Source organism: Mastigoproctus giganteus, chromosome 7 (genome assembly GCF_048544385.1).
Source record: "Mastigoproctus giganteus isolate SK-2022 chromosome 7, ASM4854438v1, whole genome shotgun sequence".
Taxonomy (NCBI): Eukaryota; Metazoa; Arthropoda; class Arachnida; order Uropygi; family Thelyphonidae; genus Mastigoproctus; species Mastigoproctus giganteus.
In genome coordinates, this window is record NC_143581.1 from 127,126,755 (window position 1) to 127,148,248 (window position 21,494).

The 21,494-nt window shown below is 38.0% G+C and overlaps 1 protein-coding gene across 1 annotated transcript in view; it reads right to left on the bottom strand.

Moving 5' to 3' along the window:
- Nucleotides 1–21,494, bottom strand: part of retm (real-time) — a 310,490-nt gene that overhangs the window by 13,363 nt on the left and 275,633 nt on the right. The window contains exon 13 of the mRNA XM_090377088.1: nucleotides 14,190–14,338. Within this exon, the coding sequence (XP_090233214.1) occupies nucleotides 14,190–14,338 (149 nt within the window). The remainder of the gene's footprint in view (nucleotides 1–14,189; nucleotides 14,339–21,494) is intronic.

Below are 21,494 nucleotides of genomic sequence, written 5' to 3' on the forward strand. Positions count from 1 at the left end.
GACTCAATGGTACTGTTTTTAATTTTAAGTTGTTTCATTTATTGCCCATGTTGCTATGAGTGGTTTAAGTATCAAAGTTGTGATATTTCACATTATTTGGCTTCGGTGTTTTCAGGGACACTGGTCTAAATTTGTTTATAATTGGCTCCTCATAACTTATGCCATATTGGATTACTATTTAAATTTTTTTGTATTCCTTACACAATGTTCTTCCTCTGATTTAGTTTTCCCCTTCTGTTTCCTTTAATGTTTCTACAGGATGTCCAAAAAGTCTGGAGCCAATAGGATTTTCAATATGTTTAATGTGTCCACCCTGACTCTCCATGCATTTTCTCAGCCAGAGAACATCACACCTTCCAAGAAACTCTTGTTTGCTTCAATTTGGTGGAGAAACTATTTGTACATTGAGTCGTCGATCAGGATCATCCTCGATCACATGATGCAAGATTTGAATCGGGGTGGCTCTTAGCCACACCGATTTCAGCATTGGTCCATCTGACGGATTTCTGTGGCTGGCATGAAACTTAGCAATCACTCCAATTCGAGGGTCTTCACTTACAGAAGGGCGACCACACCGAGGCTTGTCGGAGACAGATCCAGTCTCTTTAAATTTCTTCACCAGTTTCCCAACTGCGTTGTGCATTACTGGATCCCTTTCAGGATGTCTAGCATTAAACTCATCTGCCACTTCCCTCTGGGTCTATCCCTGACAACCACTAAGAAGGACTATCTCCACCCTTTCATCCAGTGTTAATGCCATTTTTCACTTGTAAAGAAAAACATATTTTTACCATTGGTTCCAGACTTTTCAGACACCCTGTATATTTAAATATTGTTTTTCATTGTATTTACTTCTTACATGGTTTATTCATTCTGCTGACTTCAATTTCATTATGAATGTTTTGTTTCAATTGTTCAAGTTAATGATTTACATAGACTGTGGATTTTAAGAAACACTGGTCTAAATTTGTTTATAATTGTTTTAATTGTTTATAATCGTAAAAAATAAATAAATTTGTTTATTTATTCCCATAAAAAAACGAGTCTTGTGATCATGATGCCAATTTATGTTACCAAAATGACCCAATGCGATTTAGAAACGTTTCCTTTTCGGCTGGTTAATATCTAAAATTTTATTTATTTACATACTCATTCATGAAAGTGGGCTTCATCACTCATGATTAAACAATCGAATCTGGATCATCATTCACATCTTCTGTAGGAATACATTGCAGAAATTCAAATATATATCCAAATCACAAACATAATTGCTGAACCTCTTGCATTTTATATAGATGGAACTTTAAATCAATACACAGAGTGTGTCAAAAGTCATGCACCATGAAGTAAATCATTTTTATTGTAGCAGATATTTAAAATGACCATCTCCAACTTAAACACTTTTGAATTCTTTGTGTGAATGATTCCTTGACACATACCAATGTCTGTTTTGACTGCATTCTGATGATATTTTTTTCTTAAGTTCATCAATATTTCTTGGGTGTTTCTGATGAACAGCAGACTTCAAATGACGCCAAAGGAAAAAAATTGAGGAGTGGCCATTAATTGGGTCTCGTTGTCCTATCCACCTGTTGAGCTGGTTTTGCATAATCAATGAATAATGCAGTGATGCTCTGTCTTGTTGGAAGAATATGCTGATTCTTTGCTGTAAAGGAACATCATCTAGAAAATCCACTGAGTAATTCTGTAGCATATGTAAAGTAGATTTTGCCAGTAACTTGTTGTTGAAGTAATAAGGACCAATTATTTGACCATCCCATATTCCAGCCCGCACCACAGTCTGGTCATTTTGCACATTAGATGCTTCCCATCCAATTAGGATTATTGTCTGACCAATAATGAAAATCGTGTCTACTGATGTATTTTACAACTTAGGCATTTTGCAACTTATGTAAATTACTGCCCCATTACTGAAGAAGATCAATACATCTCTGTTTTGCAACATCCACCCATAAAACTCTTGTTTTGTCATCATGATGCAAATCCTGAAAGAGTTGCACTTTATATGGGTGAAAATTAATTTTATTTTGAAGAATGCACACTACTGAACTTTGAGTCACCCATTTCTTGACTCACTGATTGTTGATTTCTTTTCACCTTGTTGATTTCTTTTTTGGCTGTTTGCACACTGAACCAATATCATCACTGATGTTTCTTTATCAGGTACACATCCAGTTTCTTTAAAATGGTTTATTAATCATTCACCAGTTGATTGATTAATTGGAGTCAGGTGTGGATTCTGTAAATTTTTCAGCAAATGAATGATGTGTAGTACCCCATAAATAAACATTAAGCCCCCTCTGCCATAATTTAGATAATTTGTCAGCCATTTTTTATTTGACTATCTAAACTAAAAAAAAATTTGTAGTATTTTTATTGATGCGTGACTTTTGAATCATCCTGTACAATATACAGCACATGGTTTGTTCTGATATGTTGAATTCTCTTAACTGAAGACCAACAGATTTTCAAGGACTGCACTGTAACATTTTTCTGATTCTTTCAATGTTTCCTAAAGAATGTGCTATATTCATCTGACCTGGAGGTTTCACATCTGTTGCAGATGCTGTGGTTCTGAATTTGTAAACCCAATGTGAACTTGGAACACAACTGTTTCTTCTGATGTTGAAGTGGCAACTAAATTGATGCTTTAACAGCAAATGTATGATGTTCATTTGACTGCTACTCCATATTTATCAAATGCTTTAGTAAACAGAACAGAAACTGCAGTGCCCACACTATAACTGCTACAAAATGATCCTACTTTTAAAATAACTGTTTTTGTCCAACCATGTATATTATTTAAAAATAACAGATTATGATACTACAAACTTTCAAACTGCTCAAATGCACTAAATGTAGTGTAAATATAGATGAATTTACACTCATTTAGTGTGAATGAATCTACATTTACAAATCCACTCTTTCTAGAATGTATAATTTAGTTTTCAATGACAAGTTTTTTCAATTAATTTTCTTCACCTTCTTTGCATTATTAACACTAACTGACTCACTTGATCACTTTGAGTCCATTTAAGGGGAGGGGGATTTGAAACTATCTGCACAGTAACTGTTTTACAGATACAGGGGACCTTGCCCACCCTTCCAAATGCTTATGAATAAGGAAGGGTGACATTTTCACTACAGAATTAATTACGGTGTTTGATCTGATAAGGTTTCAGTTCCAATTCTCTTCACTGAGTACTCAAACAAGTACTTGACTGTACTTGTTTAAGGATCATTATTTTCTGGTAGAAACCATGCTGGGGTCCCAAAAGAAAAATTTAGATTATCAGGATTGACAATAGTTTTTATTTTGTTTCAGTGCCTGGATTCCCTATCCACCACGGAGCTCTAAGGGACACCCACTACCACAAGCAATAAATGTGCTTAAGAGTATGGTGCTAGGGTTATCTAAGCACTGCACCTCCACAGCTACCAGCATGAATCCTATCCCTTGGACTATAACAACAGGGATGTGGCACTGATACAGTTGACCCTTGCAGAGGTTGATCCTGGGCAAGCCATCCCAGGACCACCAGAATCCATCCCCTTCCAAGTTTCTTTAGTACGTTGCAGCACATAGCAAACATGCTGGATTCCTATCAACGTGGAGCCTAGGCTGTAGGTTAACATCTCAGTGATGTTAATCTGGAGGACCAGCAGCATCACTGGTAGGTCCTCTCACCATGTAATGGTGCCCACATTGAGGGGATATTAAAGAGAACAATAGTGATTTATTAATTCATGTAAATTAATAAATCACTATTAATTCATGTGAATTCAGTAGAATTCCAAAAAGCAATTAGACAGAATGTGAATAAGAATATTTCAGATCAGGAGGTGCCTTGCAAGGAATATCAGAGCAGAGATGCATAAGTACCACCTTTAATAGAAGCAATCAATAAAGTTAAAAGGCAGGTAATGGTAGTCATGGAAATCAAAAACAAACTGCCTTACTGCTGCACTAAAACACCAGGTATATTCACTGAAAAGATGGAGCTGGTTCTGTGTATAAGACATGTCTGTGTAAAAAAAAAAAAAAAGACTCATCTTACAGCTGCAAGCCTAAGCATGTTAGTGAAGCATAGTAAAAATCATATTTTCCAACTGATGTCTAGTTGGGTATGCACACTCATCCTTTGTAAATTGACCTGAAATTGTGATCACATTGTATATGCATTATTCTGCACAGAAAAGCATGCCATGTTTCAGTGGCAGAGTAACTGATTTACTGCAGTGGCCAACAGTCAGTGGTCCTGGATGTCGACCCAAATGTGACCTATTGTGAAGATAGGTCAGAGAAAGAAAAGTATTCTGAAGAACAGTACAAGGATAACCAGGGATTGTGACACCATCAGATGATTGATATCTGCCCTAATTGCTATGGAACATATGAAGATATCACATCACATAACACTATTCCAAGTGTGCAGCTGCCTCCGGTTGGAATATAGCATAGTAGATGTGGGAGGAAGTCTTACATAGACTTCCATGTTCATAGTGGTCTGTTGGAAGACCCATGATTTGTATCAACCTTACTTCATTGTAAAGAAGAGTCATTTCAACTGGTGTCATAAACATATTTACATAACCCAATACCAGTATTTCAATGTTCATGGTTAAGTGCACTGGTCTACAGCATTAGTCTCTAGGTGCCCTCATCAGGGGAGGAAGTGGGGGGGGACCAAAATTTAACCTATATGCATCATGCTACATGAGGAGGTAGTATGAAATAACATGTAATGCATGTATGGAACTGCACACCTTCAACAAAATAGCTATGACTGCTTTGAGAAATAGACTAAGCTCCTCTTTATAGTGAGTCCCCAAAGAGAATGAGAAATGCAATTAATGTAATTGTACCAACAATACTGTATAACCTTATTCAGAATATATACTATATTAAATGAGAAGATTGTATGTTTTTCAGTGATTGTACTGCGTAGTAAGATTAATTTGTAAAGGACTTTTTTTGTTAGTTGTTGGCACATCGGCTTCTGTGGCCATAATGCATCTACCAAAGTTTTTGCATTTTACTTGAATCAAGCCCGAGGCAGGATTCGAACCCGCGACCTTTGGGTTGCCGGGCAGGCACTTTACCCACCTGGCTAGCCCGGTCAGCAATTGTAAAGGACAATATATACAGTATAAATACATACTCACACACACACACACACACACACACACACACACACACACACACACACACACACACACACACACACACACACACACACACACACACACACATATATATATATATAGGCCTAACCATCAAGGGAACTCGTTTCAGATAATCTGTCAAAATGCACTGTTTCAGTGGCAGAGCATGTTTAAGAGAATTATTAAAATGCACGAAACCAGTTAATTCTCTTTCACAGTGAGGCTGCACTTGAAAAAAACAAATGACATACTAGTTCTTGATGACTGTTTTTCAACAAAACTTCGTGCTCAACCACAGTAGGCTCCTCTTTTCATCACTATATATTTGATGTTCTGTCATGTCTGCAATGAGTTTCTCTTCATTAATGTTTATTCTGAAATGCAATGACAACACCCACTTCAACATAATCTTTAAAACACAACTCCAAATATTTCTTCACTATTATTGGATGAACAGAGGAAGAAGCATGTGAAGCATAGTTTGTTGTATTATTCAAGGGGATTAACCCAGCATGTTTGATGCATTTGGCAATCACTGTTTTTTTTTTTTCAGCAATGTGCGATCTTTGCTATGCATTTTGCGTTTTTGACACAGCACAATTCTGTTTAATGCCATTCCTTCATAGTTTTTTAAAAGCACAAGGTCAAGAAGCCACACGATCACCTTGACCGAGTAGCTGAAGAACTGTTGTCATATTAAGTGGCAGGTACTCAACAGTAAATTACAAGTATGCAATTCGCTTGGCAATGAGAGATGCAGTTATCTATATACAGAAGATTTTCCATTTTACCACTCATGTTGTGATCTAAGTCTGTGATACGTTCTTCAGCATTAGTATTAGTAGAAGAATATGATGCAAGAAGGAAAGCTTATAGAGCATCAGCCAGCAAAAAAAGAAACATTTTCCATTTGACCAAACATTCACTCTAAAAGTTTGTCCTGGCAATGAACTACCTGCTGGCTAAAGGCAAATTTCTGTTTCAGCAGCTCTAAATCCTTCCTAAAATGAGGCTTCCAGATCTGTATGCAGTACTCAAGGTGTGGCCTGACCATTGCCTTATACAAAGGGATAATCATCTCCTTGTCTCTGCTATTTGTACATCAGTCTTTTATGTGCAACATATCGAAAGTTTTCTCAAAATCCGAGTATATGATATCAAAATAATTTTTTTGCATCCAGTTCCTTTGTGACCACATCGTATTATCCAATCAAATTGTTCAGGCAAGATTTCCCCTAAACAAACACATGCTGTGTCTGAACTATAACTGCAGTCTTGTCTCGATGATCCTGCATTGCTTCTTTAGCCAGTGACTCCATTACATATTCCTGGTCTGTAATTAACTGTGACACCCTTCGTTCACCCTTTGTGAAATGGGGATACATTTGCACTTCTCCAATCCGTGGTGACTCCCCCACCCGAATCCAAGGATGGTCTCATAATTATGGTTAAGGATTTCCTTACTTTCTGTGCTGCCTCCTTTAATATAAATGGATAGATCCCATCCACACCAGGTGCTTTTCTTATGTTTAACTTCAACAATTTCTCCCCCACTTTCCTCTCAGTTATTACAAAATCATTTAATGCCCTATTAGAGAGTAATAAACTTTTGGCCTCCACTTCTCTCACGAGTTCCTCATGTTTGAATACAGATGCAAAATACTCATTCAGTTTGTCAGCTACTTGAGCAGGATCGAGCAGTCAAAGCATTGATATCAAATGGACCAATCTGGTTCATCCCCTTCCTTCTAGACTTCACATAAGTAAAAAAAAAAAAAAAAACCTTTGCTGTTTTATTTTTTGCATTCTTTGCCAAAGAGTTCTCATAATCTGCCTTTGCCTGCCTAAACTTCTCTGTGACTTTATTACAGACTAGCTTATATCTATCATAGGCTTCTGTATCACCAGATAATTTATACGCATCCCATACATTTTTCAACTCTGCCACGAGACTCATTAGTTCATCTGACATCCCTTTAGACCTAAACCTCGAACAATATTTTTTAATTAGTATGAAAAGCCTAGTAATTTCTTAGATTAATTCCTTGAATGCTTTCCATTTAGAATTTGCTGTTGATAACATCATCAGTTGGTCCCACTGTATAAAATTTAAAAACTATCAGAGACCACCTTAGTCACCTTTAAGAAAGCGAAAAAAAAAAAGCCTTCCCTTTACCATTGATGGTAGTTACACCTTTAAGTGAATCTCACATCAGTACAATGCGATCACTCTCATGTAGCGGTTCCTTTATCTGCAGATTCTTAATTCAAGAACAATTACTGATAATCAGATCAATAGTATTATTCCCTCTGGTTGCCCCATGAACATGCTGTTATAGAAAACAATCATCCAATAAATCCCCAACAACCTTGCCAGTGTGCAAGTGACCAAGCCACAAGTTCTAGTCTATATCTGGGAAGTTAATATCCCCCATTATAAGAGAATCTGATTAAATAGAGTATTTCTCTGCACAGTTGTTCATTGTATTCAGAGTCATTAGTCCTATAACATACTCCAACTCTCATTTTTTGATTTCCCAGTGCTTATGTCACAACAAACCTACTGAACATTGCACTGTCCATCCACCTACATCAACTGGATGCACTTCCTTAGATTTTGAATGTTTCTTAACTAGCAGCATAACCCCCTCCTCCCTTCATATCCTGTCTATCCTTGCAGTACACATTGTACTCCCCAAATTCCAATTCTTGATATCTGCGTGACACCACATCTCTGATATTCCAACAATATCTGCATTTGATATTTTAACAAGCACTTCAAATTCATCAAATTTATTTATTATACTCTTGGCATTGGCATACATGCCCCTCTGCTTACTCTTAGTTACTATAACACAGCCCATGTATTTACTTGTTTCATGACTCCTAGTAGTCCCTGAAACCTCCAGCACCTTGCTTTCTACGTTGCTGCTCGTTCTAATAGAAGCAGTGCAAGCATAACTTTCACCTCTGCCTGTGGTTATTGTTAATCTTTTAGTCTGTGAATCTCCCCCAAGCTAGCAGTTTTCCGATGCACCTAACACTGCCTTGATAGCATCAGCAAATATTCTTGTACCCATTCTTCTTAGATTTTTCATGACATTCAAGCCTCAGAATCAATCTGTGAGTTCATCGTTTGGTTTGCTTGATATGTAGTTGATAATATCTTCAAACCATTAAAGTGTTGTGGCTTCTGGGCTTTCCCAATGGTTAAGAGAGGAAGCCACTATGCTGAGGACCATTAGTGGTTTGCTACCAATAGAATGGTAATCTATTGTTTTGTCTTTTTTTTTTGCTGCTACATTTCTCACCATTACATGTAAGAGCATTTAAATTTTTATTAGCATTGAACATGTTGTTTTACTTGTATGCTGAGAAAACATTTTTTAATAATTCTTCATCCATTCCTTCACAGCTACACTGTCAATGGCTGCACTTCCACTGTGTATGTTTTAGAAACACAGTCATTGAGGAGCCATAAATTTTGGAACCATTCATCAGAAGGCTTGAAATCTTCAATATTTATCGAATGATTCTGTCTTAGTTTTTATAAGATTTCCATACACAAGAGCAATTTTTGCATGCATCATCATTAGCCATTTAATGAGTAGCTTTTCAAGGTCCAGATTCTTCACCTTTCATGTTCTGATCCTATCCAGTGCAGCTTGCGGCTTTTAAAAAAATCTACTCAGCAATCTTTCAGCAGCCATATCAACAAACATATTTATACACACTGTATAATGAAGAACTTCATTCGAAGTTGATTTCAAATGCTAACAAGTGATTCCACAGCATCAAGCTGTGAGTTCATCATCACTTCAATCAATTAGTATTCTTTCATTTTGAAAAGCGAATATCGGAAAAAAAAAAAAGTCGGGGAATTGTATTTTTTTTTTGGCTAATGCTGTATAAGCATGCTTTCTTGTATCATTTGCTATAAAGAGCTTTGACTCTATATACAAAATCTTCAGCAGGCTCCAGTTCCTTCTAAAGAAGGATAATATTCTCTCCCAGAGGCCAACTGGTAGAGGGCTTTTTTAAGAGTAAGAATATTTCCTGGGTGTCATATGAGGTTTTAGCATTAGTAAAGGCACATAATGCAAGAAAGCAAGCTTATACAAAAAAAATAATAAAAAAAAACTCCTTATTTCACCCATCCGCTCGGTCCAAATGTTTCTCAAGTTCTGCCTTGAATCTATTTAACCTATCAACTTCTACAACAAGGTTTTTTCCACCAATCAACCACCAGCTGGCCAAAGGCAAACTTCCACACATCTATCCTACAACCCTCTTTCCTCAATTTGAATTTATGCCCTCTCAGGTGATTATTCTGAACAAGAGGAAGAATCCCATCCACATTGAGCATGCTCAAACCATTCAAGGCTTTATACACCTCAATCAGATCACCTCGCAGGTGCTTAGTCTCTAGACACAGTAATTTGCAAACTTAAGCCTTTCTTCTTAAGAGCTACCCTTTGTTCCATTCACTAATCTTATTGCCCTTCTCTGTACTCATTCCAACAGCTCTACATCCTTCTTAAAATGAGGCCTGTATATCACTGACAAGACACCATGAGCTACTCTTGCAGACCATCTGCACTGCTCAAAAAAATCTTCATATCTGCCTGCACAATTATCCCCAGGTCCTTTTCATTCTCTACCACTGTCAGTGTGGTACCACAGAGTTGATAAGATACTCTGGGATTACTGCTTCCCATATGTAGTACTTTTCATTTGTCAAGGTTAAACTTCATTTGCCACCTCTCAGCCCATCTGCTCAACTTTTCTAGGTCCTGTTACAGCAGTGTACTGTCATTAGTGTCATTAACAACCCTGCCAACCTTGTATCTTCGCAAACTTGGACATTAAGCCTGACACATCATCATCAATATCATTGATAAATACAGAAAACAACAATGGACCCAATGCTGAACCCTGAAGGACTCTACTAATAACTTTAGTCCACGAAGAGCAGTGTCCACTGATTACCACTCTGGCTTCTCCCACTTAACCATCCCATTATCCATAGCAGCAATTTACCTCCAATGCCACAATGCTCCAATTTGTGCAGCAGTCTTCCATGCGCAACGGTTTCAAAGGTTTTTCTAAGATCCAAATATATGATATTAAAGTTATTCTTTGCACCCAGTTCCTTTGTGATAACATCACAGTATCCAATCAAATTAGTTAGAGAAGACTTCCCCTTAACAAACACACGCTGTGTCCGAGCCATAACTGAAGTCTTGTCTAGATGATCCTGCAATGCTTCTTTAACCAGTGCCTCCATTAATTTCCCTGGAACAGAAGTTAAACTAACAGGTCTATAATTAATTGTGTTGCCCTTTGATCCTCCTCTGTGAATTGGGATCAGATTTGCACATCTCCAGTCCATGGGTACCTCTCCCCCGAGTCCAGGGAAGCTCTCATAATTATGGCTAAGGGTTTGCTTACTTCCTTTCATGCCTCCTTTAATATAACTGGATAGATTCCATCCACCGCAGGTGCCTTTCTTGTGTTTATCTTCAACAATTTCTCCTCCACTTTACTCTCAGTTATTACAAGGTTATCTAGCTTACTGCCAGAGTTGAATACACTTCTGGCATTCCCCTCCCTGAATAACTCCTCATGGGTGAATGTCGATGCAAAATATTCATTTAGGTTGTCAGCTACCTGAGCAGGATCATCAACAGTTCAACCATCGATATCAAGTGGACCAATATGATTCATCCTCTTCCTTCTAGAGTTTACATAAGTAGAGAACTCTTTGCTGTTGTATCCTTTGCCAAAGATTTCTCGTAATCTGCCTTCGCCTGCCTAATTTCCTTTTTAACTTGGTTACAGACCAGCTTATATTTATCATTGGCTTCTGTGTCACATGATAATTTATATGTATCTCATACATTTTTCTTCTCTGTCACATGTCTAATTAGTTCATCTGACATACATGTAGGCCTAAATCTTCAACAATATTTCTTTGTTGGTATGAAAAGCCTAGTAGCTTCCAAGGTTAATTCTTCGAATGCTTCCCATTTTGAATTTGCTGTTGGTAACATCATCAGTTGGTTCCACCGTATAGAATTTAAATACTGCCTCAAACCACCTTAGTCACCTTTACGATAGCAAAAACCCTTCCCTTTACCATTGTTGGTAGTTACCTCTGAGTAAACCCAACTTCAGCACACTGTGATGACTGCCACCTAGTGGTTCCTTTATCTGCAGATTCTTGATGCATGAAGAATCACTATTCATAATCAGATCAAGAGTATTACTCCCTCTAGTTGTCTCCCGAACATGCTGCTGTAGAAAACAATCATCCAATAAATCCACAAAAGCCTTGTTAGTGTGTGTGTGTGACCAACCCACAAATTCCAGTCAATATCTGGGAAATTAAAATCCCCCAGTATAAGACACTAATTTTCTTTTCCCGTGCTTATGTCACACTAAACAGACTCAACATTGCATTGTCCACCCACATCAATTGGATGCACTTCCTTAGATTTTATGTATTTCTTAACTAACAGCATAACTCCTCCTCCCTTCCTGTCCTGTCTATCCTTTCTGTAAGCATTGTACTCCCCAAATTCCAATTCTGCACTGCTTATGTCTGTGTGACACCACGTCTGATATCCCAACAATATCTGCCTTTGATGTCTTGACTAGCACTTCAAGCTCACTGAATTTATTAACTATACTCCTAGCATTGGTGTACATGCAAGTATACATGCACCTGTTTCTACTCTTAGTGAACCTAACACAGCCCATGTATTTACTTGTTCCACTATGACTCTCACCAGTCCTGAAAATTCCCATTGCTGTTTTCCAGGTTGCTGCTCAATTGCATTTCAATAGAAGTAGTACAAGAATCACTTTTATCTCTGCCAGCGGATACTGTTAATCTATTAGTCCATGTATCCCCCAAGCTAGCAGTTTTCCAACCCACCTAATTGATAGCGTCAGCAAATATTCTTGCACCCTTTCTATTTAAGTGTATCCCATCCCTGTAGAAGCAGTCTCTCCTGTTAACAAGCACAGACCAGGCTGAGAAAAATTCTACCCCTCGAGTCTTGCACAATCTCTCTAGGGCCGAATTGATCGACAGGGCTCTCATCATATACTCCCTCCTATTGAGTCTGGGCAGAATTGCAGACACTTTCAAATTCAACCCTAACTCACGGCTTTTTTTTAGCATTGTTTTGTACTTGTTAAGCATAACTCTTAAGTAATTCTGTTAAGTAATAACTTGTTAAATATAACTTGTTAAGTAATACTCTTAATATCATTAGTACCAACATGTACAACAATATCACCCTTTGTGCCCTTAAAGGATGATATCTGCCCTAAACCGTCATCAACCTTTGCCCCTGGCAGACATATCCCAGTCCGGTTCTATCTATCCTTTTTTGCACAATATGTTCCCCGTTTCCTTGACAATAGAGTCACCTACAACAACTAGTTTCTTTGGGACCAGCGTATTCTGCCTTGGGCATTATTGCTGTGTTGCGCGATGTTCAAGTGCAAGCTCTGGCATTGATGGGCCCCTCAATTTAAATCCTTCGAGGGCATCCACCCTGTCCTTCAAGCTCTCATATAAGCCCATAACAATGCAGAGTTGGCGCCTGATTTCCTTGCACTCCTTACATCACACTCCCCTTGGCAATATCATGTCCCACTTCTGATTGCTCCACAAACATCAAACAAGCAGTGCATTTCAATAGACTGTGATTCAGAGGACAACCGCCCCCCCCCTCAGTTCTCCCCTGAGCCACAGCACTTCCACTAGTTTGAGCCTTTTGCTCTTCTGCTCTGGTCTGAGTCATGATTTCTATTCAAGTTCAATAAAATTCCAATACAAAATATAATCTGAAACCTCTATCCCAATGCAGTTATAACACTATATATATATATATATATATATATTTTGGTATTGAATATTATCTCCGAGTTACATTCTATGACTTTCTTATCCCCTGTCAACTTATATGTATTAATTTATGATGTTACATTTGTAATAACTAGGTCGCTATATTTATTTAGTAAGATTAATAAATTTTACTGATTAATTGATACTACTATAGTCTTTATCTAGTTTTCCATTAAACCTTACGCATATAACAATGGTGGCAAGTTACGAACGGTTAATCTACGGACACGAGGAATTATTTACTTTCCAAATCGCGCTATCTAAATTCAAAATAAACCACAGAGCTTGACTTGGTCTATAAGCTACTTATAGAAAATAATTTAATCTAACAATTAAGTCAATAAAGCGGCTAAGTATAATTAAAAACTTTCGTTCATGGAAGCTGCAAAACCTGTCCACACGTGGATTTGATACATTTACCGATACTAAGTAATAACCTATAAAATCTCTAACTAAATTCAATTTAAACTATTGTTACTAGGAATATAAAGCAACTCTAAAAAATAAATTAATATGCCAATTTAAGTCAATAAAAAAGCAAAAACTTCTCTATTTGCTGGAGTCGTAAAAACTTCGCCTGTTCACATGTACTCTCGCACCCACTCTCCAATAAATCTCACAATAAATCTAATTAAGCACGCTTGGGATGCTCTGGGGAGACAAATTTCAAGTATTCAGCTAATACTTTTCTGGGAATTTAAAGTGTAATACCATTGGGACTACTTAACATTCTGATTAACAGCAAGGGAGCATGTTGAGATCACTGGCAGTCAGTTGTAATCATATTTCCTATAACCTCCTCTACTAAATACTCCTTTTCAGGTATGCATCAGCAAATTTGTATTTTTTTTTTTTTTTTTAATTTTATTTAAGAAATGCCATGCTTTACACAAACTAATAATACATGATACTATTGCATCACAAAAATGTACTGCCATACCAAATTCCATTGATATATAAAAATTATTTTGCACACTATTTCACTTTTATCTTTTACACTTACTTTTGACCACCAGTATATTCTTTAAGTACAATCTTTTGCATGATTCTTTAATGTAACTAAAAAATAAAAATAACTTACTTGTAGTCTTGAGATTTTAGCACCTCATAGTAGTACATTATTTTGGCTTTGTGTGACGAAAGAGCAAAATCAAAGGAGTGATGGTGCAATGAATCTCCATATCGCCATTGTAATATGTAAATACCAGGTATACTAGTTACATGTGAACCCTAAAGAGAGTAAATTTTGATTGGTATATATTATTATTACATGATAAAATTATTTAAGAAATTATTTAAAATATACACTTGAATATCAACAAGTATTACCATCCAAATATTAATAAGTGCTTCACTAATTTTTTTATTTAAATTTCAAATAACATTTCAAATAATTCAAACAACTTAAAAGAAGTAAAGACACAAGGGCAATTATTATGTAATAATAAATAAATTTACATTTATTACAAATAAATCTACAGTGAAAGGCCTGCAAACATGCCTCTGGCTGCATAAATAGAAATAATTTAATAAAAACCTTAGCAGACAATGGTATTGACATCTAAACTTCCTAACTGAATTCTACAGAGACATTAATACAATAGTAAAGCTTAAGAACATTGAATCTGATAAAATCCCAATAAAGAAAAGTATAATGTAGGGTGCCTCTATATCTCACATATATTTCATCTTATTCCTAGGGAATATTATAAAAGAAGCAATAGAGGATCTACGTGGAATAACGCCCATGGAACCAATATGAACCACATAAAATATGTAGTTGACATAGTAGTAGTGGGGGCAGAAAAATCTAACCAATCTGGTAAAAAACACAAGCAGCTTCAAATCAACTCAGTATGGAACAAATATAACATATACATTAATTTTAACAAAACCAAGATCATGAAAATAAATAGAAACCAGGAAAATATCTATCTAATGATAAACAACCAAAAAAATAGAATAAGTATACAGCTTAACTCAACTTTGAACTTGAATAACAGAAAAGGTTATGGTTGGTTGGCTACAGGCAAACTTTCTAAAATCAGAAAGCATTAGCATAGACATGTCATACAAGACATAGACCGGGGTTCAAGCGCGTCACCACCAAATACGGAGGATGCGGAAAGGTCAGGGCATGACCACCGCATTTCCCGGAGCAATATGGCCTTAGTTGCTAATGCTCCTAAAAACCAAATAACAAACAACAACAACATGCAAGACAGCAAGCTTATATGGCATCACCAAAAAAAAAAAAAACTCATTTTACTCATCCATTTGCACCAAATGTTTGTCAAGTTCTGTCTTAAATTTATTTAAGCTATCAACTTCTATGATGGATGGAAGTTTGTTCCAGCAATCAACTACCTGCTAGCTAAAGGCAAATTTCTGCATATCGATTCTACAACTACCTTTCCCCAATTTGAATTTATGTCTCCTCAGGCAATTAATCTGGGCAGGAGGAAGAATCCCAACAGCACTGAGCTTGCTCAAATCATTCAAGGCTTTATGTACCTCAATCAGATTATCACACAGGTGCCCAGTCTCCAGACACTGTAATTTGCAAAATTTGAGCCTTTCTTTGTAAGAGCAATCCTTTGTTCCATTCGCTAATCTCGTTGCCCTTCTCTGTACTCGTTCCAACAGCTCTACATCCTTTTTAAAATGAGGCCTCCAGACCAGTATACAATAACCAAGGTGCGGCCTAACCATTTTTTTTTTTTTTTTTTTATGAAAACCCCAAACACGAGAGGTATTAGAACCTTAGACTTTTCAGGAAAGACATACGAAGGAAGGTTGTTCCAGAAAACGGCAGTTGAATGAATAAATGAGGAAGATGAAAAGTTGGTTCTGTGAGTTTGAAGTTGGACAGTAAATGGATGTTGGCTGGTGGCGGCACATGTTCGGACTGTTTTGAAAGAGAAAGAGTGGGAATAATAGAAGCCAATTCAGAAGAACAGTGCCCATGGAAGTATCTGTAGAAAAGGCATGCAGCAGAAACAGTATGTCTATGAGACAGCGAGTAGAGAGAGAGTCTCTGTTAGAGAGGAGTCATTAATTAACCTAACTGCCCTCTACTGAATGGAATCTAGAAGCCTGAGGGAGGTTTTGGGGACACCGCCCCGGATGTGGGAACAATATTCCATGGTAGGGCAGATTTCCAATTTGTACAGAGTGAACAGCTGTTTGGAAGAAAAGTAACGCCGAGAGCAAAAGAGAAAACCAAGTTTTTTAGATGCAGAGGAAGCAATATTTGTAATGTGCTTGTGCTAAGAGAGATTAGAAGTCAGGGTAATCCCCAAAAGAGATATATCAACTTGCCTAGAAATCGGAGTGTCACCAAAGATAAGCATAGGAGCAGAAGAATCCTTTTTGCGAGATATAAGACAAGACTGAGTTTTAGAAGGGTTGAAATCAACTAAGTTGTCTTTGCCTCACTGGAGAATTACCTGGAGATCGTCATTTAAGGAATTGATAGCAGCTATTCGAGAAGTTGAAACTGATTGAGCAGGGCAAGGTTTCTCAAAATGGAAACTGGAATGCAATGTGCTATCATCAGCAAAACTGTGGATAGGATTTCCAGTCAATGGAAGAAAGTCATTAATATACAAAAGGAAAAGAGTGGGGGAAAGAACTGAACCTTGGGGGACACAAGCATTAGTGGAGAAGTGAGAAGACAGGGAGCCATCTACCAAACCCTCAATGAGCGATCAGAGAGAAAACTGAATAACCAATTACAAAAAACAGTTGGAAAACCATAAGATGGAAGCTTGTTTAGAAGACCTTTATGCCAAACATGATCGAAAGCCTTTGAGATGCCTAGACACAATCGAAAGCCTTTGAGATGTCTTTGGTGAAATGCAACTGCTTGCATTTCACCAAACTTTTCCATTGAGTTTGTCCATAAATGAGCAACATAAGCCAGAATATCACCAGTGGATCGACACTGATGGAAGGTTTCTAAGTAGTTTAAGAGTTGGCAGTTAATTGATTTCTCCATTACTTTAGAAAGAGTAGAAGTAATTGCAATGGGACGATAATTGGATGGGAGGAATTTGCACCCTTTTTAGGAATTAGCTGGATATGAGCAAATTTCCAGGCAAAAGGAAAAACACCTTTGCAATAAGAAAGTGAAAAAAGGCAGCAAAGAACAGGAGTAAGTTCAGGAGCACAGGTTTCGAGAACAAGTGGAGAAATTCCATCGGTTTGTTGTTTGTTTAAGGGCTTTACAGCGCAAGGATAGCAAGGCCTTAATGCACCTCACTATGGTGATGTTAAATACATGTATATAAATGTTGTTAAAATTCATACTGTGTTGTACAGTTGTATATATTTAAGGAATGAAAAAAAGTGTTGCAATCAATGAGTACATGTTGGACAGTGAGCTGTGTTGCAGTTTGTACACAGTGGTGGGTCAGTGGCTGCAAGCAAATAAAGATGAGGCCTATCCGTAATCGGGCTAATACAACTTCTTCATGTTGGTTCTCACGTATAATAGATCTCCATGGTTTTAGATTTTTTTTATGCCAAGTAGCTTATTGTTTCCTTGATTCTGCCAGATATATTGCCATTGTTCAAGGCATCGTTTATTATTAATGTACTTGTAGTCAGTTGCAGGTATAGTGAAGGATTGGTCTATAGGATCAGTAGCAGTTTTGGCAGCTAGGTCAGCCTGTTCATTTCCAGAAATTACAGCGTGACCAGGGATCCAATAAAAGAGAACTTGTTTCTTTTGGTTTAATTTAGTCAGAGTATCCCAGATCTGTCTAAGTAAGGAATTATCATTCTTTGTATTGTTGTTTTGATTTTTAGGAGCATTGGCAACTAAGGCCATATTGCTCTGGGATATGCGGTGGTCATTCACTGACCTTTCCGCATCTTCCGTATTTGGTGGTGACGTGCTCGAACCCCGGTCTAATCAAGAAGCATGTGATACGCATTACTGCTCCTTCCCACCTGGCTACGGAGGCACCTCTTTGTATTGTGTTGTGTTGTATAGCTTGGATAGCACTAATGGAGTTGGTATAAATAACACTGTGTAGTCTGGTTCTTAATAGTGTGTAGTTTAAGGCTATGCGAATAGCACAGAATTCTGCAGTATAGCTGCTACATTCAGTGGGGAATTTTTTGGATATGGTGAGGTTAGGAAATACTGCTGCTGCACTAACATGCTTTTCAGTTTTAGATCCATCTGTATAGATCGGTGTGTACTGGCCTGTGGCGTATATTTGTAGGGACATGGTGTGTTTTCCCCAGGCTGTGAATGAAAAGTCACACGGCGGTATATGATACATCCATGGTGGGATTGCATGAAAGGCAGTAGGCTGTATCTTACTCGAGTCAATTTGCCAGTCAGCTTGTAGTGAATGAAGATGTATCCCGGTTGGTCGTTGTTTTGGATGCCCTTTGAGTTTTGTGGCATAATTTAATAAAAGCATTTGTCTGCGTAGTTGCTAGGGTGTTTCATGCGCTTCAGCATATAGGCTCTGAACCGGTGATGTACGGTACACCCCCAGAGCAAGACGAAGAGTGCTGTGGTGTACAGGATCAAGGCAACGTAAAGCGCTTGGTCTAGTAGAGCTATACGCTACAAAACCATAGTCCAGACGTGACCGTATTAATGCACGGTAGAGATGTAGTAGCGTGTAATGGTCGGCTCCCCACGTTGTGTCTAACATCTCTGGATTAACCGTCTTAAATCTTTTCTGTTATTGGGAACTTCCTGAAGATATTCCAAGCTCTGTTCTTCTGTTTTTTAGCTTCACTACATTCATCATTCCACCACACTTTTGAGCTGGCTAATATTTTTGTGGATTGTTTTGGAATTGCTTGTCTGCTGCCTGAAGATATTCCATGAGGAAGATGCTCTGTTCTGTTTTTTAGTTGCACTACAGTCATCATTCCACCACACTTTTGAGCTGGCTGATATTTTTATTGATTATTTTGGAATTGCTTTGTCTGTCTGCCTGTATTTGATTAGATATATATTCTACTGCCAGGTTTATGATGTTTGCTGGATCTGGTTTTCTTCTAGTGTTGCGAGCTGCTTGTACATGTCCCATTCAGCTTTGGAAAAGTTCCATTTGGGGATTCGATAAGAAAGGTGGGGAATGCTTGTGTCAATGTGGAATATCACAGGATAATGATCACTGCCCAGCGGATTGCTGTGAATAGTCCATCCAAACAGAGGATATATATGGTTGCTGTGCATAGAGAGACATCAATAGCTGATGTAGATCCTGTGGGAAGATGTGTATAGGTGGTGAGCCCCATTATTGAGAGTTATCAGATTATGTTGATCAAGTAGTTTTTAAATGGTTTGTCCACGCTTGTCCAGATTATGGTTTCCCCACAGCAGATGGTGACTGTTGAGGTCTCCTAAGATGCAGTAAGGTTTGGGAAGTTGTATCACTAATTCTTCTAAGTCGGCATAGCTCATATTTTGGTTAGGGGGAAAGTATAATGAGACTATGGTTAAATCAAAGTTAATATTGACTCGTGCAACAGCTGCCTCAAGGTTTGTTTTTAGCAGGAATGGCTTTGAGGGTATCTGGGGGTTGATGATCAATGCTACTCCTTCACGGGCAAGATTGTTCGTATTTTGTGCAACACAATCTTGATGATATATTATGTATTTCTGAAGGGAAACATTTATATTCCTATAAGCAATAGGATCATATTGTGAAAGGAGATCTTGAATGTCGGACAAATTACTATGATAGCCTCTGAAATTCCACTGTAAGAAGGTAAGCATTATTTGGATTTAGTGGAACCCTCTATTTCTTTTTGAGGGACAGAAGGTTTACATCGCTCAAGCTTCCTTTCCCCTTCTTTGGGAAATAAGGTTTCCCTGCATCCATATCCTCATTGGTGAACAGTTCTAGAACCCGTTTGTCTTGATTTAAATTGTCTTCTGAGTTCATATATTCTGTTTGGTTTGAGTCAGGAGTGGTAGATACTGTGGTATTCTGCTGTTGAATGGCATCTGATTGTACTTGATTGGTGTATTTATGGCTTTCCTTTGTTTGTTTTTCATTTGGTGCATTGGTACTGGGGACAACAGTGACCTTGCCCATTCAGCTAGTGATTTACTTGGTGGTATAGTTACCTCCGTTTGAGTAAAATTTGATATATGTTTTGTGGTTATATATGCATAAGTGGGCTTATTAGTATTTGGAACCAGTAGGGATGTTTTAGCCTCTTGGCAGGTTACTTTATGTTCAGTTTTGTACCACTGTATCTTTTTATCACATTTCCAAAGGGAACACTCCTTGGAATACGCTGGATGTGCCTCTTTACAGTTAAGACAGATTGGTATTGTGGCTGTGCTATTTATTATTATTTGTTTTTTTTTTTTTTTTAGGAGCCCACACAGCGGATGGTGATATTGCTCCGGGATATGCGGTGGTCATGGCCTGACCTTTCTGCATCCTCCGTATTTGGTGGTGACGGGCTCGAACCCCAGTCTAATCAAGAAGCATGTGCTACGCACTGCTGCTCCTTCCCACCTGGCTACGGAGGCACCTACTCTGTAGCCAGGTAGGAAGGAGCAGCAGTGCGTAGCACACGCTTCTTGATTAGACTGAGGTTCGAGCCCGTCACCACCAAATACGGAGGATGCAGAAAGGTCAGGGAATGACCACCACATATTCCCGGAGCAATATGGCCTTAGTTGCTAATGCTCCTAAAAACCAAAATAACAAACAACAACAGGCTACAGAGAGATGCCTATTGTGGCTGTGTAATCAGTACTTTATTTTTATTTATTTATTTATTTTTTTTTGTTAGTTGTTGGCACAATGGCTTCTGTGGCCATAATGCAACTCCCAAAGTTTTTGCATTTTACTGTGATCCAAGCCCGAGGCGGGATTCGAATCCGCAACCTTTGGGCATCAATAAACAATATACTAGATGCCACCTTTCATCCCCACACAGACCCACAAATGGAGGAGCAGATCCAGAACTGCAGAGAAAATGATAATTACAGAACAGATAATGCAGAACCGCAATTCACTACAGATGAGCTCATCCTGGCGGCTACACGTATAGCGGTGAAAAAATGCCCAGGTTCGGAAATCCTGGAGCCTGGATTTCCGAACTCTTGCTTCAACTCTTTAACCTATGCCTGACAGTGGGAGCATACCCGCAAGACTGGAAAATGGCCAACGTTAAACTAATAATTAAGAATCCAAACAAACCACCAGAACAGCCATCTTCCTATAAACTGATCATACTACTCACTAGACTAAGTAAACTTTTCGAACGACTACTGTTATCCAGAATAAATCACCACTACCAACATGCAAACCTACACTCACCAAACCAATACAGATTCAAACCAGGTTGATCCACAGTTAATGCACTCCAAAGTCTGATTGCCCAAGTG